General features: G+C 44.9%; 1 protein-coding gene and 1 non-coding gene across 2 annotated transcripts in view; one reads left to right on the forward strand and one right to left on the reverse strand.

Annotated features, from left to right (window-relative positions):
* SLC9A4 (solute carrier family 9 member A4) overlaps positions 1 to 26,551 on the reverse strand; it is a 53,155-nt gene extending 26,604 nt beyond the window's left edge. The window contains exons 1-4 of the mRNA XM_055400464.2: positions 25,586 to 26,551; positions 19,451 to 19,914; positions 3,341 to 3,600; positions 731 to 948 (exon numbers count right to left, since the gene is read on the reverse strand). Coding sequence (XP_055256439.2) covers positions 731 to 948; positions 3,341 to 3,600; positions 19,451 to 19,914; positions 25,586 to 25,868 — 1,225 coding nt within the window. The 5' untranslated portion in view covers positions 25,869 to 26,551. The remainder of the gene's footprint in view (positions 1 to 730; positions 949 to 3,340; positions 3,601 to 19,450; positions 19,915 to 25,585) is intronic.
* On the forward strand, positions 3,661 to 3,767 carry LOC129540173 (U6 spliceosomal RNA). The gene has a single exon (XR_008682624.1). It is a non-coding gene; the product is annotated as a U6 spliceosomal RNA (small nuclear RNA).
* Positions 26,552 to 26,995: the final 444 nt, after the last annotated feature.

Below are 26,995 nucleotides of genomic sequence, written 5' to 3' on the forward strand. Positions count from 1 at the left end.
TGTTAAATTAAAAGGCCTTCGACAAGACATCTCATGTTTTTAAATGACGCATATTTGATAGGGATGATCGGACAGGGGAGTCCGGCATGCAGGGGTCGCTGGGATCGCAAGGATTTGGACAGGACTTAGGGACTGAGCAGCAGACAATGAGTTACAGTGCAGAGTTGCCTTTACAAAGCATTTTTTTTTTTTTAAGGGATCCACTTCCTCTGTTTTCTATGCATCATGCTCAGTCCTTGACTAAAACCATCTGTAATATTTAGGAGATTGTTTTCTAGCAGGATTTGCCTTCTATAGACCACAGTTTGTGAGATTGCACTTTTCCTGTAACAAAAGTGTAAAAGAGAGCCTGCCATTATAATCTATATCTAATTTAAGGTGTAAGAAGGTACAAATTGGCAAAGATGTGATGAGCAAAAGGTAAATGTACTGAGTTATATTTAAATGTGTCTTTGTGAAATTTCTCTCCTCAATTAAAAATATAAAAGTGCTCTGGCTCCAGCCTTGTTTTAGTGCAGAAACTTATCAGCCAATAAGTATTTTGAACTGACTGAGGAAGCAACCAGAGAACACTCCTGGTCACCATAAGGTACCCAACCCCTCTATCCCCACCCCCAACCAGTTAAACCAGTTGGCATCATCTCATTGCTTATGCTTTAACCTTGCAGAAAGGAATAAGAAAAATAAAAAGAGAAGCAGGTAGGACTCTGTGGACCCTGCCATGTCTTACTGATGGCCCTCCAGATCTGGCAGAAGACCAGGGTGAAGCAGATAAAAGCCCAGTTCCACTCATGGTTCTTTCCAATGGTGGACACGCCCATGAAGATGAAGATCAGGGTCTCACTGATGCTGCTCAGCATCTTCATGAAGTACTTGATGGTTGTGTATGAGGTCTGGGACACGTTTTCGTCCACATACTTTTTCATTGTCACCGCACAGGCTGTGATTCTGCAGAAGGAACAGAGAGAAGTCACAGAGGGACCTTGCCCCTCATCGGAAAATCCTCTTTTGTAGGTGGGTGCTCAGTCACTCTGGAGAAGGAAATGGCAACCCACTCCAGTACTCTTGCCTAGAGAATCCCATGGACAGAGGAGCCTGGTGGGTTGCTGTCCATGGGATCGCACAGGGTCGGACACGACTGAAGCGACTTAGTGGCAGCAGCGGCAGCTCAGTCACTCAGTTGATCTGACTTTGTGACCCCCATGGATTGTAACCCTTCAGGCTCCTTTGTGCATGGGCTTTTCCTAGGCAAGAATACTGGAGTGGTTTGCCATTTCCTCCTCCAGGGGATCTTCCCAATCTTGTGTCTCCTGCATTGGTGGGTGGGTTCTTAACCACTGAGCTACCTGGGAAGCCCAGTAATGGCACAGAGACACAAATCCTGTTTTTATATAGACAGAACATCTTCTCCAAATGCAAATGTTCATTTTCTATCTCCTTCTTCTCACTACCCAAGGGGTCTGCACAAGTTGACTGTAATGGGGGAAGGTGGAAGTGGCATGGTTTCCCAAAAACAAAATGGCGCATAATTCATGCAGGAGCCAGAAGCAGGACTGTTTCTGTCTTGCTTTCTTCAAAAGCTATGTCAGCCCTACCTCTTACTTTCAGCTTCACTTGCCTTAAACCAAAATAAAGCCAGTGCAGTCACCTAGAAAGAATAATTCGGCAAGACCCCTCATACTGTAATGATCCCTACAAATATTTAATGAGAACATTTTCATTTAAAATGCTTTGTTCTAGAGCCACTTAGCAAGTTTGGAAAGAAAGGATTTGCTTTGTCTTAGTAGTTTGCTCGATTTTTTTCAGTACATAGTAGGTTTTTATTCTTCAAAATATATGTATACTTTCGGTATATTATATCAAATAAATCAGATGGGTTTCAAAAATGCAAGAGAGGTTATATGAGCCAAGTACATTAATTTGAAAAAATTGGCAGAATCGTTACTTAATTTTAGACTTGGGACTTCCTGATGAAAACTAGAAATTTCCTTTCGCTGATGGTATTCAGTTATTTATACTTGGAATATAACTGCTTTACAATGTTATGTCGGTTTCTGCTGTACAACAGTGTGAACCAGCGTAAGTATACAGATATCCCCTGCCTCTTGGCCTTTCCTCCCCGCATCCCTCTAGGTCATCACAGAGCACTGAGCTCCTTGTGCAGTACAGCAGCTTCCCACCGTATTTACACATGGTCGTGCACATATGTCAGTGCTGCTCTCCCGATTCTTCCCACCCTCTCCTTCCCCATCTGTACACAAGTCTATTCTCTATGTCTGCAGCTCTATTACTGCCCTGCAGACAGATTCGTCAGTACCGTTTTTCTAGATGCCACACATATGCGTTAGTATATGATATTTGTTTTCCTCTTTTTGTCTTACTTCACTCTGTACAACATCCACATTCACTTTTAAGGCAAGAGAATGAGGAGTGCCTAGACATTGTGAAAGTGAAAGTGTTAGTTGCTCAGTTGTGTCCATCTCTATATGACCCCATGGACTGTAGCCCGCCAGGCTCCCCTGTCCATGGGATTCTCCAGCAAGAATACTAGAGTGGGTAGCCATTCCCGTCTCTGGGAGATCTTCCTGACCCAGGGAACGAACCCAGGTCTTTTGCATTGCAAGCAGATTCTTTACCATCTGAGCCACTAGGGAAGCTGCCTAGACTTTACACTACTGTATGTAATCAAAATAAATAGTTCTATACAATAAAATTGTGCCCAAGGATCTGGGTATGAGGATAATGTCATTTTATAAAAGGCAACATGATCAGTTATAATAAATCAAGTTGAGAAGCCTTATTCTAAGATCCAAACAAGGATAAACATTTTGAAAATATTTTCATTAGGAAAAAAAATCTGAATTTCTAGTCTTATCCTATCTCTTGAGTTTTACTCCACACTGACCAGTCCTGGAGCAATGACATGACTTAAGTGAAAGAGCAGAAAGCAGAGTCCAGGAATGACAGTAGTTCCTGGCATGCTTCCCTTTAAAATAATGCATTTTTCAAGGAAAAAGATAACAACCGAAGTGGGACCTTAACCTTGAACCTCTCCCAGCTCATCTCTGTACCAGCTTTTCTGAGCATTATAAATTGACCATGTACTTGCTAAGCAAGCTCTCTTCAGGCAAATCACCAGGACAGAGCAAATGCAGGTGCTGGGGAGAACATTTGTTTGGCAAAGGACTTCAACCAGATTTGACAGAAGTTCAAGAAACCTGAATCCTGCATCGCTTTTGAGGACTAGCTTTAGAAGTCAGGCCTTTCTTAATTCTGGTCGACAAGATGTGGCCCTAAACTCTCCTTATTGGATGGGAGTTGGTCCTTCGTCTGTACTCACGCCAGGATGCCAGAGAGGTAGAGTGTCTCGGCCACTAAGTAGGACAAGTAGCTGAACATGAAGACGATGAGGGGTTCAATCGCAGAGATGTTCTGGGTGAAACGGGTGATAAACGCAGAAATGAACCCAAAAATGACACCGAAAAATACACCCCCACACCCAACGATGATGAATCGGGCACATCCAGCCAAAATGTCCACAGGTTCTATGTCTTCATATTTGTGCATCTTCGTGAAGGCAATTAAGATGTTATACAAGACCTAGATGAAAAGAAAATGAGAAAAATGAAAGTAGACTTAAATTAGAAATGAGAAGCAGTTGTGCTTGCTTTGGCAGCACATATACTAAAATTGGAATGTTACAGAGAAGATCAGCACTGCCCCTGCTCAAGGATGACATGCGTATTTGTGAAGAGTTCCATGTTTTTTTTACCCCAATACAAAATAAAAGGTTTAAAGTTTGGGAAAAAATAAAAATAAATTTAAAAAATTTTAAAGCATCTTAGAAAGAAAGAAAAAGTCAAGGTAGCCTTTACAAACTCATCTACATAAATTTTACAGCTAGTAATACCAACCAGTCCTTACCATGAATTCAGATGTTAATTTGTTTAAATTATTCATTAAAATTAATGTAATCAATTCTAAAGAAACAAATGAAAAACAGTTTACACACAGATTCTTTTTTTTTAAATTGTTTTATTGTGGTAAAGTCACATAATATAAAACACACTATTTTGACCAGGTTTAACTGTACAGTTCAGTGGTACTAAGTACATTCACATTGTTCTGCAACTCTCACCATCATCCATTTCCCAATTTCCACCTTCCTAAACTTAAACTCTGTCCCTAATAAACACTAAGTCCCCAGCCACACAATCCACTACTATACTTTCTGACTCTATAAATTAGCCACCTATCCTAGGTACCTCGTACGAGTGGAATCAAAACCTATGTGTCTACACCTACTGTATATTGGAATGCATTTTAAAGCTTAGCTTAACACATGTTCTATAAACAGATTGTACCTTAATTTTTTGCCCATTGTGCTCACTAGGTTCTCATTAGTTATCTACTTTATACATAGTTGCTTTACACAGATTCTTAACTTTGGGTCCAGTTGAATAATATACCACGATAAATTACATAAGAAGAGATATTGACACAGCTGCCTAAAATTATATGCATTTCCAATTATTTAAATCTGTTCAGCTTCAGGGAGTAAGTACAACCCATCCTATGCTCAGTTGTGTCTCTCTCTGTGTGACCCTATAGACTGTTGCCCACCAGACTTCTCTGTCCTTAGGATTCTCCAGGCAAGAATACTGGGGTGGGTTGCCATGCCCTCCTCCAGCGGATTTTCCTGACCCAGGGATCAAACCTGCGTCTCGTGTGTCTCCTGCATTGGCAGGGGTTTCTTTACCACCGAACGCCCTGGGCGGCCCCAAGAAGCATAAGGCAGCTTTAAAGCACTGAGCACTACTATGTGCCAGTCTCTTTGCTAAGTTTGGTGTCAGTATCAACTGATCTCCTCTGGCTCTGAATGCACCCTTCAACACAGGCTCCATAATAGACAGTGAAAGTCTTTTATTGCTCTCTGGAGTCAGGATGGAATCGATTCATACACTCTTTGCTGTCCATTTGCATATGAAGATCCAGAATGGTATTCAGCCCAGCACAGGTTTTGTCTTTGGAATGTGAGTTGGCAGAGAGCAACATTCCTGAAAGCAGTTCAAGTGTTACCAGTCTTCATCTGGGTGGCTTCACCTAGTGAACTCTACCAACGGAGGAGAAGGACCATGAAGGGGGCATGCACAGCCCCTCTGCTCACAGGTCCTCATGCCCCGCTCCAGGGCAGCGTGGCCACACAGCCTTCTATGTTAGTTCCCTAGGGCTGCTGTAACAAGGCTTCCTAGGTGGTGCTAATGGTAAAGAACCCACCTGCCAATGCAGGAGAAACAAAGGTTGGATCCCTGGGTTGGGAATATCCCCTGGAGGAGGAAATGGCAACCCACTCCAGAATTCTTGCCTAAGATATCCCATGGGCAGAGGAGCCTGGCGGGTTATAGTCCGTGGAGTCGCAAAGAGTCGGACATGACTGAGCATACAAGCACGGATATCATTTAAGCAAAGCAAAACCATGCTCTAAGAAAAACCTTGCCTGAGTTTTTGCAAGAAAATTGTGACTTACGGTTTCAAAATGAATCCAAAAGAAACTTAGTAGTTGTATCCCAACTCAGTGACTTTATTTAGTTCGATTTAACCTTTTGCCTGACCTTGGAGCAACCCATGCACAGGTCTTAGAAGCCCTGGGTGCTGCACCTATGGAGCTGTGTTCATGTTCCAAGGAGTGAAGCCAAGATGAGAAGCCGGAAGCTAGCATGAAACTCAAAAAGCAAATTTGAATGAGTTTAATTGGGACTCTGGGAGTTTATTTGACTCTTAAATCCAAGGAAACTCACGGAGTATGATTGAGACTCAAAGATTTGCATGTTTAGACCACAAACGAAAACTCTTTTGCATTGCTCTACGGATTATAAGAAGCAGCCTGATCTGTTCCTAGGACCTGGGAAAGTCAACAGGACTAGTCCTGGCCCCAGACACCAGGGCGTGCTGCCAGGAAGAGGCTATGGCATTTTCAGAAGCTAAAGTCATACGTATAATTAAGAAGACTACACTTACAGACATAATCCATATGACTGCATGGAAAACAATTCTTATCTTTCAAATTATATGGCTCTGGATGTCATTACAGTTATGAAAGATTTTCTTTGGATTCCTTTCAAATCACAATCATGTGTGTATATTTTTAATATATCGGAAGGGGAAACTCAGCCAGTGCTAACACTCAAACACATCCCTGTCACTAAGGGGAAACAAAATCAGATTTACCTTCTTCGCTCAGTGGGCAGGTGCAACATCAGGACAAATTAAGAAATATATATTTTGGGGAACTTCCCCGGTGGTCTGGTGGCTGAGACCATGCTCCCAGTGCAGGGGTCCCTGGTTCCAGCCCTGGTCAGGGAGTAGATCCCACATGCTAAAACTAAGAATTTGCATGTCACAACTAAAGATCCCACATGCCACAACTAAAAGATGCCAGGGGAGAAAGGATCCTGTGTGCAGCAACTAAAACCCAGTGCAGCCAAATAAATAAATTTTTAAAAAGAAAATATCAAAAAGAAAAAAATACATGTATATGTTTTTCTTTGTCCCCAGTACCTGGCACAAACTTCCTAAAGATCTAGTAATTCCCTGAGTCATTTGTGATGAGTGCTTTTCAATCACCCCTGAATTTATACTAATGAGGTGACTCTTGCTGGGGTTCCTTCTTACCCTGCCCCCAAGGAGGGGGACTGGTTGCTGGAGAAAACAACCATGTGATGATAAGGTTGTATCTTTCATCCCCACTCCCTGACCCTCCAGGAAGAGGAGAAAAGCTGGAGCTTGATTTCAATAATCAGTGGCCAACAGCTTCATCAGTCATGCCTAAGGGATGCAACTTCCAGAAAAAAACCCGAAGAACAGTGTTCAGAAAGCTTACAGGTTGGTGCTGGGAGGGTGGAGCACCTGGAGAAGACACGGAAGCTCGGCACACATTCCCCGGGACCTCACCGTACGCATCCCTTTCATTTGATTGTTCCTGGGTTGCGTCCTTTCCAATAAACCAGTTGTTGCTGTTCAGTCCCTCAGTCGTGTCCGACTCTTTGAGACCCCATGGACTGCACACCAGGCTTTCCCATCCTTCACTATCTCCTGGAGTTTGCTTAAACTCAAGACCACTGAGTAGATGATGCCATCCAGCCATCTCATCCTCTGTCGTCCCCTCCTCTTCCTCCCTCAGTCTTTCCCAGCAGCAGGGTCTTTTCCAACAAGTCAGCTCTTTACATCAGGTAGTCAAAGTACTGGAACTTCAGCTTCAATCCTTCCAATGACTATTCAGGGTTGATGTCCTTTAAGATTGACAATAAACTGTAAATAAAAACTAAGCTGCTTTTCTGAGTTCTATAAGCTGTTCTGGCAAATTGTCAAACCTAAAGAGCAAGTTGTGGGGACGCCCAATTTTACAGCCAGTCAGTCAGAAGTATGCTGTCTTGCGGTCGGTGCCTGAGGTCGAGGAGTCTTATGGGACTGAGCCCTTAACCTGTGGGGTTTGTGCTAATTCTGAATACTAGTGTCAGAACTGAATCAAATTTTAGGACACTAAGTTGGTATCTGAAGATTTGGAGAACTGGTTGGAATTGGGAAAAACAAGCACACATTTGGTGTCAGAAGTCATGTTGTTAAAAAACAGTTTACAGAAGTTTCAGAAAGTGGTCCTTTTCTGTAACCTTTAACAAGCTCACCAACCTCCCAAGATCACAGTACTGGTAACCCTTTATGGACACCACTGTAAAAGTTTGCAAAGTTCTTTCAACACAGAAAATAATGATGAAAGATACCTGCCCACCACCCAAGGTTTAGCAGAAGCGGAGAGTCAATTTCAAATGTGCTGGTGTTTGTTTATCAACTTTATTGAGGAATGATATACAAATGACAAACTGGAGATGCAGTTCAATCCCTGGGTCGGGAAGATCCCCAGGAGAAGGAAATGGCAATCCACTTGAGTATTCATGCTGGGCAGTTCCATGGACAGGGAAGCCTGGTGGGCTACAGTCTATGGGGTTACAAAGAGTCAGACATGACTTAGTGACTAAAAACCAACAAGCATGTGTGTATGTGTATATATATATATAAAGGTGATTCAGTAATATATATATACACACACATATGTTCAGTACATTACTGAATCACTCACCTTGTTATGTATCTGAAACTAACTTTCAGATAAGTGTAGATAAACTACACTTCAATTTAAATTGGAAAAAAAGGCTTTAAAAAATGACACAAGGGAAGAAGCTTTTACCTTACTTCTAAAGAAAGGTCAGAAAATTTAACAAAGAGTGGCAGGATTTTATTTTTTTAGGACACAACAAAGAAGTTTCTTTAAGGGGCTTCTTTTCAATTTAAAAAGCCTGACACTCCTTCTCAGCTTAAAACATGGTAGGGTAAAGGACAGACCATACTTCATAGCTGCTGTTACCACCTACCTGCCAATCACTTTCAAATACACATCTCCCTTCAATCTCTCTTCCAGGCTCTAGACTCCTATTTCTAAAACTAGGGAAAATTTCTTTTCATTGTGCTGATGGTATCTCGGACTTAGCAGTTCAGAACTAAGAGTGATCTTGTCAAAGTGTTAGTCACTCAGTCATGTCCAACTCTTTGCTACCCCATGGACTGTAGCCCACCAGGCTCCTCTGTCCATGGGATTCTCTAGGCAGGAATATGGAGTGGATTTTCATATGGAGAGTGCCATTCCCTTCTCCAGGGGGTCTTCCCAAGCCAGGGATGGAACTTGGGTCTCCCTCACTGCATGCAGATTCTTTACCCTCTGAGTCACCAGGGAAGGCCCAATAGTGATCACTCACCCGCAACTGCTCCTCACCCCTGATCCCATCAAGGAACCAACCAGCCTGACATCTCTCATCACCTCCCGCCAACTTGGAGCAAATGCCCAGAGGACTGATTTCACCATCTGGCATTAGTCCAGATACAGGACCAGATGGGAGTCGGATCCCACAGGTTAAGGGTTTAGCCCTGAAGGAAAGCCCCTCCTCTGCTTCAGATGTCCAGCACAAGTAAGTCCAGGGTGTCACCTGGGTTTCTGACTCACCAGCTCTAGACCCTCCTTGTGGTTGATTGTGGTTGATCGCTCAGTCGTGTCCGACTCTTTGTGATCCCATGGACTGCAGTCTACCAGGCTTCTCTGTCCATGGGATTTTCCAGGCAAGAGTACCGGAGTGGGTTGCCATTCCCTTCTCCAGGGGATCTTCCTGACCCAGGGATCGAACCCAGGTCTCCTGCTTTGCAGGCAGACACTTTACCCTCTGAGCCACCAGGGACCCTCCGTAGGGTTGATTAATTTGCTAGAATGGCTCACAGAACTCAGAGAAACATCTTACTAACTTGATGACTGGTTTACTACAGAAGGAACAGCCAGATGGAAGAGATTCTTAGGACAAAGGATGGGGCAGGGCTATGGGGCTCCTGTGCCCTCCCCAGGACCACCACCCTCGCCAAATCTCCGCCAACCTGAAAGTTCTCAAAAGCCAATCCTCTAGGCTTTTTACAGAGGCTTCGTTACATCAACTGGGTTGATTAAATCACTGGTCATGGGTGACTGACTTTAATCCAGCTCAGCTCCCCTTCCTGGAGGTGGGAGTGGGGAGGCTTAAGGAGAGAGACTGAGAAGTCCAAGTCCTTAATCATAAGGTTGATTCCACTGGCAACCAGCCCTCTTCATAAGGTTATGTAGGGGCTTTCCAAAAGTCACCTCATTAGCATAACAAACTCAGCTCTCTTCACTTAGGAAATTCCAAGGGTTTTAATGAGCTCAATGCCCTGAATGAGGAGGAGCTCATTGGATGGCATCACTGACTCAATGGACATGAGTTTGAGCAAATTCCGGGAGATAGTGAGGACGGGGAAGCCTGGCGTGCTGCAGTCCATGGAGTCACAAAGAGTCGGACATGACTGAGCAACTGAACAACAATAGCAATGCCCTGAACAGGGACAAAGACCAAATATATATGTTTCTTCTTGTAAATCATAATATTACAAACACCAAAGGTCTGTACTTAACTGTGCCAGGCTTGTTTTAAATGCTTACGTGTATCAACTCACTTGAACCCTCAGACATCCTGGTCTCCAGTTTGCAGAAAGGAAACTGAGGGTCAGAGGGGTTAAACACTCAACTGAAGTCACACAGTTTGCAGGTAAAGAAGTCAGGACTTGAACTAGGGCGTATGGCCTCCCTGTCCATGCTCATGGGCACAATTTACTGCCTCTTGAATGGGATGTTCCTGGAGCTAGGATTTCTTTGAGGCAGGAAAATATTAATATAAACCAGAAAGACCAATGGAGGAAAATTCACCCCCAAATGAATGTTTTTAAAAATCTCTTCCAAATTAGACACGGTTTCCTCTGGCAAGCTGTTCCCTGCCATCCTAGCTTGCTTTGAATTTACATGTCATCCATACACCTGGGTCAGGACAATCCTCTGGAGAAGGAAATGATAATCCACTCCAGTATTCTTGTTCCCATGGATAGAGCGGCCTGGAGAACTACAGTCCATGGGATGGCAAAGAGTCAGGCACAACTGAGTGATTAAGCTTGCAAGGAGCAAAAGTATGTGAAATACCTGCCAATGTGGCTGGCCGAAGGTGCCTGCTCAGAAACTTTCAGTGGCTCCTTCAACCACTCTCTCATCCACTGTGTTCCCAAAGAGTGGACCACAGTGGCAGCAAGATGCCAAACGAAGACACCATCAGAGGAAGGAGAAAAACTAGAGGAGAAAGAGGGGACAGTGAGCAACGGGTGGAGAGACAGCATGGAGCAGCAGTTAGAAGCACAGACGCTCTGGAGCCAGGCTGCTTATGTTCAAATCTCAGCCTTGGCCAAGCAGACCTGGGGTCCTCTCAGTGAGGTGGAGGAAGGGGAATGTAGAGACCTCTCAGTGAGTTGGGAGGGGATGGAGGGACCCTTCAGATGAGGTGGAGGGGGGTATGTGAGACCTGTCAGTGAGGTGGAGGAGGAGGGTATGGGGTGAGATGGGAGGCGATAGGAACCTTGGCGGCCTTACCTTGTTGCTTATTCAGCAATTTGATGCAGTAAAACCAGGGAGGAATACAAACATAAGAACAAAGTGCCTACAGTACCTGAAGCAGTGCCATATTTAAAACCAAATGCCTACTAAGAGGGAGCTAACCAGCACAGACATCCATGAGTTCAGTTCAGTTCAGTTGCTCAGTTGTGTCCGACTCTTTGCAACTCCATGGACTGCAGCACACCAGGCCTCCTTGTCTCAAACTCAAACTCATCGCATCCATTGAGTCGGTGATGACATCCAAGCATCTCATCCTGTGTCGTCCCCTTCTCTTCCTACCATCAGTCTTTCCCAGCATCAGGGTCTTTTTCAGTGAGTCAGCTCTTTGCATCAGGTGGCCGAAGTATTGCAGTTTCAGTTTCAACATCAGTCTTTCCATTGAATATTCAGGACTGATTTCTTTTAGGATTGACTGGTTTGATCTCCGTGCAGTCCAAGGGACTCTCAAGAGTCTTCTCCAACACCACAGTTCAAAAGCATCAATTCTTTGGCACTCAGCTTTCTTCACAGTCCAACTCTGACATCCATACATGACCACTGGAAAAACCATAGCCTTGACGAGATGGGCCTTTGTTGGCAAAGTAATGTCTCTGCTTTTTAATATGCTATCTAGGTTGGTCATAACTTTCCTTCCAAGCAGCAAGCATCTTTTAATTTCATGGCTCCGATCACCATTTGCAGTGACTTTGGAGTCCCCAAAAATAAGTCTACCGCTGTTTCCACTGTTTCCCCATCTATTCCCCATGAAGTGATGGGACCAGATGCCATGATCTTCGTTTTCTGAATGTTGAGCTTTAAGCCAACTTTTTCACTCTCCTCTTTCACTTTCATCAAGAGGCTTTTTAGTTCTTCTTCACTTTCTGTCATAAGGGTAGTGTCATCTGCATATCTGAGGTTATTGATATTTCTCCCGGCAGTCTTGATTCCAGCTTGTGCTTCTTCCAGCCCAGCGTTCCTCATGATGTACTCTGCATATAAGTTAAATAAGCAGGGTGACAATATACAACCTTGACGTACTCCTTTTCCTATTTGGAATCAGTCTGTTGTTCCATGTCCAGTTCTAACTGTTGCTTCCTCACCTGCATACAGATTTCTCAAGAGGCAGGTTAGGTGGTCTGGTATTCCCATCTCTTTCAGAATTTTCTACAGTTTATTGTGATCCACACAGTCAATGGCTTTGGCCTGAGTTGGTGTGATATAAAACAACAGCCAGCATGCTTGGGGTTCTCCCTGAATGCTGAACACTCACTGTTCTAAAAGCTTAACAGGAATTTTCTAGTGGTCTTAAGAGATAAGTAACTCCATCACCCTAATTTTACAGAACGCAGGCGCAGAGATGACCAGAATCTTTCCTGGATCCACACACTGGACTTGGCCAAACAAGCCAACTCTATTTTGGAGAAAGACCGCTGGATTTTCTGTCCACTGGACATGAGCCCAGTTTCCTCATCAGTAACATATGGGTTCTCTCCTGTCTTTCCAGCTCCATGAGTTGGACATTCAAAGGGTAAGAATAAGAGAGAAGAGACAGGGGGACTTCCCTGGTGGCTCAGTGGTAAAGAATCCACCTGCCAATGCAGGAGACACAGGGTCGATCCCTGGGTCAGGAAGATCTCACATGCCGACGAACAACTAAGCTCCTGTACCACAACTTTTGTGCTCCAGATAAAATGCTCTGCAACAAGAGAAGCCACTGCAATGAGAAACCCAGGCACCGCAATGGAGTGTAGCCCCCTGCTCACTGCAACTAGAGAAAAGCCTAGGCATCAATGAAGAGCCAACACAGCCAAATACAAATAAAATGAGAAAAAAGAGAAGAGAATGGGAAGAGACCCTCTTGTGCACCCATGTCTGGTCCACCATGGCCAGGCCGGATGCCCTTCTGCAACTTTACTCCCTTCGCTATAGTTTCTTCATCTGTGAAATACGGTTATTCATTCAGGCCTGACAGTAAAAATCTAGGGATTGGATCAAATAGAAAATGCATAAGTGACCCCATACAGAGCCTGGACATAGCAGCTGCTTCTCTCTCTCTGCTATGAAGTTGGCCATGAGATTCAACTGAGGATGGGTGGTGGTTTAGTTGCTAAGTCGTGTCTGACTCTTGTGACCCCATGGACTATAGCCCGCCAGGATCCTCCATCCATGGGATTTCCCAGGCAAGAGAACTGGAGTGGCCAGTTCCTTCTCCAGGGGATCTCCCTGACCCAGAGATTGAACCCACATCTCCTGCGCTGGCAGGAGGGTTCTTTACCACTGAGCCACCTGGGGAGCATCTGCTGAAGATACTAGTTATTATTTAAAAGGTATTTGGGTTTTGTCTCTGCTTCCTCTGCCCACCACTAAGGAAGTTCTCATGATTAGAGTCATAACCTAAAATATGCAGCAAGAGGGAGAAGCTGAGTGGACAAGAGGCCTGGACGGTCAGGCTCATCACTCTTTTCATGGTTCTGCAACATCTTCCCTTCAGCGCCAGGCAGCTCTTCCGTGGATGAGGATCTGCAAAGCTGTCTCAAGTCACCCACAAATCACAGGTCTCTCTCTGCTGACTCAGACTTTCTGCTGGAAGAGCCCGCGTGTGATGGCTTCCCTCCTCAATGAAAGGGTGAGTCCAAGCCCTGCGCTCAAAATACAACTGCCCTGCATTAAATACCAGTTGCTGTCAAACTGCTTTCTAAATCCAGCCCCAAGCTTCTCCAATTTCATGCAGGGATGCAGAAGGGCCCCAGCACACACTTAATATCACTGTGCTGTGGGTGACCACAGAGTGACCCAGAGTGACGTGTGGGCAAGCCCCCATCTCAACCCGGAGCCAAGGCCACAGCAGCTTCGCTGGGTGGAGGTCACATCAGGGCCCTCCACAGATACTCTGGTCAGCCGAAGATTACAATTTTATTTTGAAATGATCATTTAAAAAATAAAGTCCAAGTGGAAGCAATTAAACTTTGGGAAAGTCAAACAAATGTCGTCAGCAAAGAACCCCCAAGCCGTGATGGGTCTAGATGTAAAATCTAGAGACAATTCAGGCCTAAGTGAGTATCAAGTTCAGAGGTAGCCAGGGAGATAGCAGAGCCACGTGTTTTCATGGCCGCCTGATGCAAAGAGCTGACTCACTGGAAAAGACTTTGATGCTGGGAAAGACTAACAGCAAGAGAAGAGGGAGACCGAGGATGAGAATGGTTGGATGGCACCACCAGCTCCAGGGACATGAATGGAGCAAACTCTGGGAGATAGTGAAGGAAAGAGTCCATGGGGGTCACAAGAGTCAAACACGACCTAGCAACTGGACAACAATAAAGACTACGTCTTGGCAAGAAAGTTTATAGGTTGCATCAAGAAAGAGATTGTTCTATGAAAATTAAGTGAGCTGATACTCTCATTTCTAAATTTCTCTAACTGTGGAGCCCTACACCAAGATTTCAGGTATAAAGGCTTTTACCAAGGCCACAGATGCGGAGCCCTGTACCAAGGTCACCTTTGGAAGTGACCGAGCCCCATAGCAACTGTTGCCTTGAATTCCCCTGACCTGAACCAGACAGCTCCTGGACCCCATACTAGGTAAAAACGCCCACCCTATAGCATCCTAACCAATCACCTAATGCCAGCCTTCCAGCAGGAGTTTCCTCTGTCTTGAGGCGATAATAATTGGCTGCTAGCCCTGAAAGATGTCGGCTCTCCCTCGTGAGGGCTCACTGTTCTTCTCACTGTTCTAACAGCATCTCTGACTCTAAAGACTCTGTTCACCTCTCATTCTGTCTCGTGTCTGCAAATTCTTCTCCACCTGGAGCTCAGACCGTGACACTAAAGATATATGAAGAGGAGGTAGAATAATGGCCTCATGATGGGTTGCCAAGAGGCCTTACATGGCATTACAGTCAGCAAGGGACCCCAAGGGACTTGGGTATGAGTATAGTGAGATGACGTCTGGAGGCATCACAATTCAGAGAGGCTGCCTTAGGAGGGGGAACTGGTTCCCAGCTGGCATCACTTATTCTACTGTAACAAAACCCAAAGTAAGAAAGCATCTACAGAAAGAAACGGTGAGGGAAAGGGGGTCTCCAAGATGAGTCCAGCCCAGTCCCTTCCCAGATAGAGCAACATTTTATATCCAGATGAGTCAGTTTCTTGACACTTAAAGGCCATGAACCGGGAGTTCTCAAACATTAGCCATTGTCTGAGATGCTGGTTAAGAATACAGATTCCCAGGCTCCATTCCCAGAGAGTGTGGATCAGTGGGTCTGGGGTGGGATTTGGATGTCTGAGTGCCCATTAGATCCACTTGGGGGATTCTGAGGCACACAGTTTGAGGGCCACATGCTAAGAAATGAGGTCTCTGAACGGGTTAGCAGACTGGAGTCCAGGGACCTGTGGCGACTCGCTGACAGCTTGGCTTTCTGAGGTGCTCACCCAGCAGGAAAGCTTGTGCCCGTCTGATGAGCCTAGAGTCATGCTCAATGCTTAGAGATTCTCATTATGAATACATGAAGTGATTTCTAATTTCAGGTGTGGGTCTCTTCCACCCGGTGAATCCACCCCCCCCATATCTTGGATTATTTTCAAAGCCTTCCCCTGCCCTTAGTACTATCTATTTTGACATCAAATTCTCAGAATAGATTATTGTGTGCCAGGATGAACAAGGTCCTACTGTGGAGCACAGGGAACTATATTCAATATCCTGGGATAAACCACAGTGGAAAAGAATTTAAAAAGGAAGGTATGTATGTATATAACTGAGTCTCTTTGCTGTACAGTGGAAGTTAACACAACATTGTAAATCAGTGTCAATAAAACTAATACATGAAAATTCTAAAAAGAAAATAAAATTATGACTAACAATATAACAATTATAACTAAAAAACTGTGTGCTAGGAGACTTACATAATTAATTGTAAAAGGGGGAAAATTTTTTTAAAGTTTGTATGATTTTTGGTTATGTACAATGTTAGAAAGCAAAATATAAAACCCAGGGCCATAAAAGAATATGATAGTAGGTTTGACTACATACAAATTTAAAACTTTTACAGGATACCAAGATTTTAAAAAATTAAGGAACAGAATGGGAGAAAATATTTGCTTTTTATGTAGCATCCAAAAGTTTAAAATTTGGAAAATTTAAAAAGTTCCTTTTTAAAGTTTTTTTAAAAAAGAAAAAAAAAAAAAGATCCTTTTTAAAGTTTTTTTAAAAAAGAAAAAAAAAAGACCAGCAAATGGTATCAAAGAAAAGTGGACAAAAATCAATGCTTGCATACAATAATTGGGACACACTTATTAAATATGATTCATTGTTTATATGAAATCCAAGTTTAACTGGTGTCCTATACATTTATTTAAGTCTGACAACCCTGATAGGATATGAACTTCCAATTTGCAGGATAAGAAACACTAATGATCTACAATTGTTTAAAAGATGCTTAATCATCATGCAAATTACAACAAACATGTGTCATCCTTATTTTCTCATTAGATGGGAAAACATTAAGAAAACAAGGCCCTTTGTTGACTGCAACACAAGGAAATATGCACTTATTATAACACATTTTCTATGGAAAATATTAAGCCCATAAAGATTTCCAGGAAATCTTGGCAGCTGTGTACATAAAAACTGAAATTAAGGTTTAATATTTTATTTGGTAAAAAGGGGTGGGGTCCTGAGTGACTCTACTGCAAGCTCCCCCTGCAACCTGACACCAAGGTAACGTCCTCCAGCCAATAAGCTGCTTATTCAGGTACCAGTACTTGCATATCCATGTGAACCGGGGGACAGTTCCCTGATAGCTTGTGGAATTACTCAAAAGAATTTGGTAAAGAATAGATCCATGTATAACTGAATCACTTGGCTGGACACCTGAAACCAATACAACATTGTTAATCGATTATGCGCCAATATAAAAAAAATTCTAAAAAAGAGCAAAGAACCTCGTCTCATTCTCATTATTGCCACCCAAGTAGCTAGCACAACTCCTAGAACAAAACAGGTACCAAATAAATGTTTAAAAGCAAAAGTCAAGCCCATCTTTCCCGAGGAGCCAGGAGGTACCCCATCCTCCTACTAGTGTGTTCTGCAGACACTGAGAGCTCGCTCTGTCTCCGAGTACAGCTCCCACGTGACCCTGTGGGATGTGTTATGTCCTCCTCCCCTGAGCTGTGAGTATAAGCGACTAATACACTGTCATTAGTCTCATTTGTTAACTGTTGGAGTCACTCCTTAACCCTTGGGTGGGAATCCCTCCTTTACCAGCTGAATGAAGAAGAGGTGATTAGAACAGCATCTCTCAACGTTTTAAGTGTGCCTACTTTTAAAAAGTTTTTATTTTTTTAGATTTTTTTTCAGCATGGACCATTTTAAAAGTCTTTATCAAATTTGTTACAGTATTGCCTCTGTTCCATGTTTTGTGTTGGGTTTTTTTTTTTTTTTGCTGTGACGCACGCAAGATCTTAGCTCCCCAACCAGAGGTCGCACCTGTACCGCCTGCACGGGAAGGGGAAATCTTAACCACTGGACCACCAGGGGAGCCCCCGAGTACAACTACTTTTTAACCCAGAAACTTTCCTTTCAAGAAATTATCCTGTATAAAGGCACACAAGTACAAAAGAGAGAGGCATGTAGAAACAAGAATATTTGTTGCAGTATTGTTTCTGAAAGTGAAAAACTGGCAACCACGTGAATATCCATCCATGGAGAAATGGTTAAATAAATCATTGCAAAGGTCACCCATGAAATACTCTGCAACAGTGGAAAAGATCTAGAAAGAAGTCTAAGATTTGTTACATCTAAGCATACATCTGATGTAATCCCACCCAGTTTATGTAGAATGATGCAAGGAGATCCAACCAGTCAATCCTAAAGGAAATCAACCCTGAATACACTGGAAGGACTGATGCTAAAGCTTAAGCTCCAATACTTTGGCCACCTGATGTGAAGAAGTGACTCACTGGAAAAAAAACCCTGATGCTGGGAAAGCCTGAAGGCAGGAGGAGAAGTGGATGGCAGAGGATGAGATGGATGGATGGCATCACCGACTCAATGGACACGAATCTGCACAAATTCCAGGAGACAGTGAAGGACAAGGATGCCTGGAGTTCTCCAATACAGCTTAGCGACCGAACAGCAAGAATTCTTACGTATGCGTATGTATATGCCTGTGTTCAAGATAAAGACTGGAAGGGATATGGAAACTGGATCCAAGGGGGTGAGGAGAGGGCCAGGTGGAGGCTTTTGTTTACTCGCTATAATTTTGTACTGTTGGTCTTTTACACTGAAAGTGCATTCTAGTATTTGTTATGTGATGTGATATCAATGTAAAAATAAGAAAAGTGCATCAAAGTTAATATAAAATCACGGAGACTAACCACTGGTGAAGGTTTACAGTAACATAAGGAAACAGCAGTGCAACAGCCAGTCTAGAATGTTCCAGCACCTCTAGCCAAAGACACCTCTGGGGCTAATGCTCCGTGCTGATCTGGCCTGTAAACCCTTCTCAGCTTCTCTCCCAGAGGACCCCTAAGCAAAGGCGCACCCTCACATTCTCTATGGGAGCCACACAACTGAGACTGATAAACAAGCCAATGCATTTGTGCAAATCCCCCATCATCTTTCTCCAGACCCCTATCATTTATTTAACTTCATCATCTAAATCAGGACTTAAGAAAGAAATCGAAAAGGGAGAACATTAAATCGGAAGTATTGCTTCTCCCAGGCTTCCTGGGTGTCAGTGGTAAAGAATCCGCCTGCCAAGGCAGGAGACACAAGAGACACAGGTTCAACCACTGGATTGGGAAGATCCCCTGGAGAAGGGAATGACAACCCACTCCAGTATTCCTGCCTGGAGAATCCCATGGACTAGAGTCGGCAGACTCTAGTCCATGGGGCTGTAAAAGAGTTGGACACGGCTTAGAAACTGAACAACAATAATGTTGATCGTGCCAGTGTGAAAACCCAGAAGAGCCTTTAGCAAGGGTTTCTGCAAAGTGAAAAAACAAGTTCACTAGACTTATGCAGCCTCTCTTGTTTCTTTCTTTAAAGAACATAGTGGGGATCTCCCTGGCAGTCCAGTGGTTAGGACTTTGCCTTCCAATGCAGGGGGTTGCAGGTTCAATCCCTGGTGGAGGCACTAATATCCCACATCCTTCTTGGCCAAAAAACACAAAACTTAACACAGAAGCAATATTGTAACCAAGTCAATGAAGAGTTTTAAAATGGTCCACATCAAAAAAAAAAAAAATACATAAATTAAATTAAAAAAAGCAGCTAGTGAAGGTGAGCAGTAGAAGGTAGCAAGCCAGTGTGGGCGCCCTGCAGATCCCAATGGCAGATGTGGCCAGGCCGCCCGGGGCCCATCTCTGTGCTGCCCGCTTCCCACCCCCGACGCCCCGCTCGGCTCCCTGGGGACCGTGTGTGCGGCTCACCACGCTGATGCCGTCGTTGAGCAGGGCCTCCCCGAAGATCATCATGTACAGCTGCTCGTTGACTCGCGCCTCCTCGAACACGGCCAGGACGGCCACCGGGTCCACGGCCGAGATGAGGCTCCCGAACAGCAGGTTCTGAAGCAGGCTGATGTCGCCCAGCCCGAAGGCCGGGACCTGGCAGACCAGGTAGAGCGAGAGGCCGATGCCGAAGGCGTTGAGCAGGGCGCCCAGGCCCGCCCACCACAGGACGGAGCCGAGGTTCTCGAAGAAGGGCCGCGTGGGCATGAAGTAGCCGCTCTCCAGGACGATGGGCGGGAGGAGGTACAAGAAGTAGACGCTCGAGTCCATCACCGGCGGGGACTTGTGGTCCGTTCCGAAGATGACCGCGCCTACCAGCGCCCCCACGAGGATGAGCAGGCAACTCTCGGGCATGAGGCCGGGTAGCCTGCGGTTGAGGTGGAAGCCTGCGGAGCAGAGAAGCACGATGAGGGGTGGGCAGGGAACCCGGCTCTGGCCGCCGGGATGCCAGGGGAGGAGGGTGCCAGGAGCCTTTCAGAGCCGCACGGGTGGGTACCCAGGCAAGCCGGCACGCATGCCCCAGCCTCAGCATCCTTGTCAAGGCTGGAGCTTGACAAGATCAAGTGCCTCCCACACCTTGTGCAGGTTCTAGAATCCTCTCAGTCCTCCCATGCCCTCCTGCCTCCTTCTGCTTTCTGCCTCCTCCATCCTGAGGGCTATGAGAGGCAGAATCTGCTCTCATGCGAAACTCACCTTTGAGGCTCAAGCAAGAGTCTTGAGGGATCCACAGGACAAACTAGTGAATTTAACAAAAAATAAGCAACTTCACAGGTATAGAAGACGAACTAGTGGTTACCAGTGGGGTGGGGGACAGGGCAAGGGTAAGATATAGGTAGGGGAGTCAGAGGTGCAAACCATTAGCATAATGGTTGAACAGCATGGAGAATACAGCCAATATTTTATAATAACTATAAATAGAGTATATCTTCCCAGATGGTGCTAGTGGTAAAGAACCCGCCTGCCGATGCAGGAGACATGAAAGACACAGGTTCTGATCCCCAGGTTGGGAAGATCTCCTGGAGAAGGAAATGGCAACCCATTCCAGCATTCTTCTTTGGAGAATTCCATGGACAGAAGAACCCGGCTGGCTCATAGGGTCGATCAGAGTTGGACACAACTGAAGACTTAGCACCCATGCATAAATGGAGTATAACCTTTAAAAATTATGAATTGCTATGTTGCATACCTGTAACTTATATATACACCTGCACTTCAACTAAAAATAAAATAAAACAAGCATTTTTAACTTAAAATAAAAGTCTATCACAGGGATTTAACACCAGCTCCTTCCAAATGTACACCTGCTTCTCGACCAAACCGATAAATAAAGATGAAAAGTCTTTGTTTCCCTGATATAACCAATGACGTTGCCACCCAGTCAGCCACTTAAGAGGAAGTCAAGTGGCATTCTTCTGGGGACTCCATCACCACTGCTCCTTCATGCAGCAGCAACCTGTTTCATCACTTACATCTTCCACTCGCTGCCCCTGACGCATATCTACTTTTCTCCACTCCCGTGGCTTTCGCTGAGGGCAGGGCCTTCCCGCTTCTCAACTACTCACTGCAGTGTCTTCCTGAGCGCCTGCTTCACTCCCCATCTCCCAGCCCACTCCACAACCCGCTGCCCGATGTTCCACAGCATATCTATCTGGGTGTCAAATCCCCACGCAAGGGATACAGTCCCTGGGGTCATGAAAAGCCAGACACAACTGAGCAACTAAACAAGGACTTGCATAATCGAGTAACAGAAGGGAAGGCATTTTAGAAGGTGAGAACTCAGAGAGAAATAGGGGAGAGTTGGGAATGGCCCAGCTAGAGAGCTGCAAAAATGTCTTCATTCATTGAGTAGATTCACCTTGCTACTGAGTCCAAACTTGCTCTGCTCACCGCACTAGGAGATGAGGTGTTGAGGCAAGGGATGGCGACTTTATTTGGAAAGTTGGCAGATGGAGAAGATGGCATAAGAGTGTTTCAAAATAACTCTCTTTGGGGGTCTGGGTTCCAGTTTCTTTTTATGAAACACAGAGACAGAGGAGGTGAGAAATTAAAGTAAAAAGCCCTATAATCTAGCAAATATCTTCTGGGATGGCTAGCACTGGCAGGGCATGTGTTAATTTCTTCCTTCCTGTAGCCGTCCACAGGTGGACCCAGTCAGGGCGTTTCCCTGAACAAAGGCCCTTTGGTTTAACCTTCAGGCCGGGGGGCTGGGTTCACCGAGGCAGGCCATTATGTACAGACAGTATCCTCTTAGTAAATAGAAGCAACAGGAAGCAAAGGCTAAAGTAAAAGAAACAGATCCTACCTGTAGTCAGATTTTGTTCTTCTCTGCAACCATCTGACTGGAGCACATTTTAATTGGGAAGATTATTAGGGGAAGAGTTGCAAGATAATTTTGAGCTAAACTATGGAGGGTGTGAAATTAAAGAGGTGGTGTTAGTCCCTCAGTCGTATCTGAATCTATGCAACCCTATGGACTGTACATAGCCGGCCAAGCTCTTCTGTCCATGGGATTTTCCAGGCAAGAACACTGGAGTGGGTTGCCATTTCCGTTCTCCCTCCCACAGGCCTTGGGGGCCATGAAAGGTCTTCTTAGGAATTTTCAGATTCAGAGCTTGTGGGCTTCCCTGACCACAGCGTTGAATTTCTCCATCTACCATTATCAGGCAGCTTAATACAATGGACTTTAATTAGTATCCAGAGCCACGCCAAACCACACACCCAGCCCACTGGCTTCAAGACCAGTTTAGGTTCTCCTTCTAGAGTGCTGCTTTCTCTGTTTCTTCCTTTTTTTTTTTCTTATTTATTTTTGTCTGTGCAGCATTGCTGCATGAGGGCTTTCTTCAGGTCAGGTGAGCGGAAGCTGCACTCAAATTGCGGTGCCCAGGCTTCTCACTGTGGTGCTTTTCTGTTACAGAGCACGGGCTGTAGTGCACAGGCTTCAGTGGTTGTGGCACACAGGCTTAGCTGCCCTGCAGCATGTGGAATCTTCCTGGACCAGGGATCGAACCCGTGTCCCCTGCATTGGCAGGCAGATTCTTAAGCACTGGAGCCCCAGGGAAGCCCTCTCCATTTCTTACTAACAGCGTCCCTCTCTTCCTTCTCCCCTCTGTTGCTCCTCTTCCTTCTTCAATGAGCGCTTATTTTAACCACACTTAACTTTTAAAATACGTAAGGTAGGCAGAAGAGCCCCTAGTGTGATTTTTTTCAGGCCCTGTGTCTCCCCCGGGGTGGTCCTGCTTCCAGGAATTGAGTTTCCTGAACTGAGCCCACGTCACCTGCCTGAAACTAAGGTGCATCTACACACTTATATCAGGAAGAGGGTTCAGCCTTTGAGCAGGGCCCTTTCAGGGAAGTACTTTGTGAATTTCACATTTCACAACGCTTCTCCCTTTCCATAATGGACAAAACAGTCACTCACTTTTAGACTTTACAGTTTCAGGGCCTGACGCTTAAACGGCCACAGATAACTAAGCCCTGCCTGAAAGTCAAAGGTGGCCCTTGTGGCAGCACCTATGAGGCAGGTCTAGACTCACCCATCTTCTCCTTTGAGGCTGGGGGCCGAACTGATCCCCACGCAATGCCCGGGCACTCAATACATGTGTCTTGGTAGAAGGACTGAATAAAAGAATGAATGACAGTGCTAGCAATTATTAATCATATTTGATTCAAGCTTCATTATAGAGAATCTAAAAAATCTTTGTGGACTCCTTAAGTGTTAAAATTTTTATATCATTATTATTATTATTTTTGCATCATATATAAAGTTATCCAGTCAATCCTAAAGGAAATCAATCCTGAATATTCATGGGAAAGACTGATGTTGAAGCTGAAGCTCCAATACTTTGGTCACCTGGTTTGAAGAGCCGACTCATTGGAAAAGACCTGATGCTGGGAGGGATTGGGGGCAGGAGGAGAAGGGGACGACAGAGGATGACATGGTTGGATGGCATCACCGACTCGATGGACATGGGTTTGAGCAAACTCCAGGAGGTAGTGAAGGACAGGAAAGCCTGGTGAGCTGCAGTTCACGGGGTTATGAAGAAACGGGCACGACTTAGCGACTGAACAGCAACAACAATAAAGCTACAAGCCCAGTACTTGGACCACACTATTTATTCACTAAATTTTACCTTCATTTCAAGTCGCTCGGTCGTGTCTGACTCTTTGCGACCCCATGGACTATACAGTCCACGGAATTCTCCAGGCCTTTCCCTTCTCCAGGGGATCTTCCCAAACCAGGAATCTAACCGGGGTCTCCTGCATTGCAGGCAGATTCTTTACCAACTGAGCTATCAGGGAAGCCCTCTTTTCATGTACAATACAAAAACAATCTGAATTCTTAAAGGCCAGCAAATATGACATTGTTTTTCAATAGGCATGTTCCAACTGATAACTTACTTTAGTTTTCTTTTTCTACAGCATATTGAGTTGCATCCACATGAAAATCAAGAACATTTAGGCAGCAGTTCGGTGAACAACAGCCTCCTCACAGGACTCTCAACTTGTAGACATGGTCTGGGCACATACAACACCTCTAAAGGACTATCTGTGTTTTCTGTGTATAAAACATACACTGTGCACATTGAGACGTTTAGTGGTATAGAATGGAAGCTTCTTTTCCATTAGAAAATCCTTATTTGCACCAAGAAGAGATCTTAGGAATAATTTCACAGATGAACAAATTGAGATTAAAAAAACAGCGTGACTAGCTAGTCAGTGGCAGATTTAGTTTCCTGGTTCTGGGCCGACTTCATGCATTCCTGTGGAAAGGAAGGGAATGGGTGGGACCAGAATCGCTGGCATTTTGACAAAGGACACCTCAAGGTCACCAAAGATCACTTGGACTGTTCTTAGCATCCGTGTGGTTGCAGGAAAGGTGATAGACCCCTAGCTCTGAAGCGAGAATATCATTCCCTTGGGAAATCCCATGATTACTTGAGCACTTCTCAGAAATAATGTGAGACCCTCTGTGTCATTGGGTCATGTGACTGCACAAGAGTTCTTCAAACTGACAACTTATCTTCATACCTTACGAGCTCAAATGAATGGCAGTTATGAAGGACACCTAACGAATATGCCGGTGCCCCCAACATCCACGAGGAGAGAGTTCAGTGAAATGGCCAGCATCCTGAGTTAACTGTTTGACTTTTGGCTTAACCCACACTTCACAGCCATTCCAGACAACACACACAAATAACGACCCACACACTGTGTCTCCTTCAGTGAGACAATCTATCTACTCAAACAACAAAGTTCATCACTAAGGCAAAGGAGACTTCCGCTTCACCATTGAGATAAGTGTATCCGCTTTCCACTCTGGAATTCCTGTTTTTAAGGAGACAAGGGGGTGAAGTTGGGGATTAAATGGTCTCAGAGTGGAATCTATCACTTTGGCTGGAGGCACTAAGAACCCTGGCTAGAATTTCATCCATAGCTTGAATCCACTTTATGTCGCAGAAGAAACCACAAGTGCTCCCTTGGCTCCTCTTGGCTCAGGTGCAAACCAAGATTTTACTGACAGATACCATCTCTAATTCCACCCTCCCTCATCACTGAGGGATAGAAGTTGCCACTGGTTGCCTTGTTTCTTGCTTTCTGTCAATTTTCAAGGAGCACACACCACTTTTAAAAATGAACAAAGAGAGTCATTGATGAAGCCCATAGTTCCATGGCCAAGAATGAAGAAAGCGCGTTTTACAGAAGAATCATTATGTGGGTCCTAAAATTTCCAGTGGGCATCACCCCAAGGTCAGCATACTTTAATCCGCATTTCTTTAAGCACAGAACTTGAGATTTTTACATACCGAATAATGTCACATGGCTATCACCCTGAAAGGAGATGAAATAGAAACAACCCATAGCCCAGAAGTAGGTTAGCAATAAACGGCCAGACAAAAATCAGTTATGCCTTTCCCTTGAGTCAAGAGAATAGAATTTTTAAGTAATAACAGCAATAGTTAAAATCCACTTGACCCACCATCTACAAGCCATTTTCATATACATTTTCTCACATAGAAAACAACTCCCCAAACCAAGTAAGACACTCGGGGCCCTTACCTATTTTTGCAAGTGATGCTAAGAGTATCCAGAGGGTGACCTCGTAGGGAATTTGCACATAGTCATAATCCAGTGTGAAGACAGATATTGTCTCAGCTGGCTGGGAGCTGGCAGCAGCAAACCGAACATGAAGCTCACGCTGGGCAGAGGAATCTGTGGATCTGTTCAGCTCGGAAGATGCTTCACAACACTGGAGGGTCGCTAGCAATAGGCACCAGTTCCAAGGACCGAAAGGCACAAGCCCCTGAACGCCCATGCTGTGGGCTTCTCTCATGGGGTGCATCCTGATGCGCCACTCTTGTGAAGAGAGGAGGATTTTCAGAGCGCGCCAGCCTCCACCTGGGTCACAGGTGATGTACACACAGCCCGTGGGTCATTCCAGGCAGAGTCCAAGCATATCACTGAGTTCCAAGTCTAGATGTTTTCAAGTCACCTTTAGAGCATTTGTGTTCAGGCAACACAGCTTCCGACTCAAACGCATCCTGTCACTCAATAGACTCGAGAAAGCCCAGGGAGCTAACTACCTGTGTGACTTCCATCCGATCGTGATTCGAAGAGCAATTTATGAAGCAGAAATACCTGTTCCTTTAAAGCTGTTTCCTCACGTCACTGAACACTGGTTTCATTTTGTGAGCGAAAATTAAAAAGAACACCATGGTACTCATTCCAGGTGTCACTAGGGCCCTCCTAACCAGGAAAAGGGTCCTTCCCTCTCTCCAGACACCTGAGTTGCACTTGCTGCTTCTCTCCTCCCTCTGCTAGTTCCCTTGTTTTGAATGGCCAAGGCTGCAGGTAGCTTTTGAACCACACTTAATTATTTGTTCAGATTTGACTTCTGTAATGAAATGCTTTCCCTGAGTTCTCTGGCAGTTACACTGCTGACACCTAGTGGGCAGCCTCAGTACTACACCTTGGAAGGTTCAATGAATGATTAAGTACTAGTCAGTTCAGTTCAGTTCAGTTCAGTCGCTCAGCTTCTGACTCTTTGCGACCCCATCAATCACAGCATGCCAGGCCTCCCTGTCCATCACCAACTCCCAGAGTTCACTCAAACTCATGTCCATCGAGTCGGTGATGCCATCCAGCCATCTCATTCTCTGTCGTCCCCGTCTCCCCCCAGTCCCCAATCCTTCCCAGCATCAGAGTCTTTTCCAGTGAGTCAACTCGTCGCATGAGGTGGCCAAAGTATTGGAGTTTCAGCTTCAGCATCAGTCCTTCCAGTGAACACCCAGTACTAGTCAAGGCTGTGGTTTTTCCAGTGTTCATGTATGGATGTGAGAGTTGGACTATAAAGAAAACTGAGCGTCGCAGAATTGATGCTTTTGAACTGTGGTGTTGGATAAGACTCTTGAGAGTCCTTTGGACTGCAAGGAAATCCAACCAGTCCATCCTAAAGGAAATCAGTGCTTG

This window comes from Moschus berezovskii, chromosome 11 (genome assembly GCF_049115385.1).
Source record: "Moschus berezovskii isolate FMDL1 chromosome 11, NW_MosBer_1.0, whole genome shotgun sequence".
NCBI lineage: Eukaryota > Metazoa > Chordata > Mammalia > Artiodactyla > Moschidae > Moschus > Moschus berezovskii.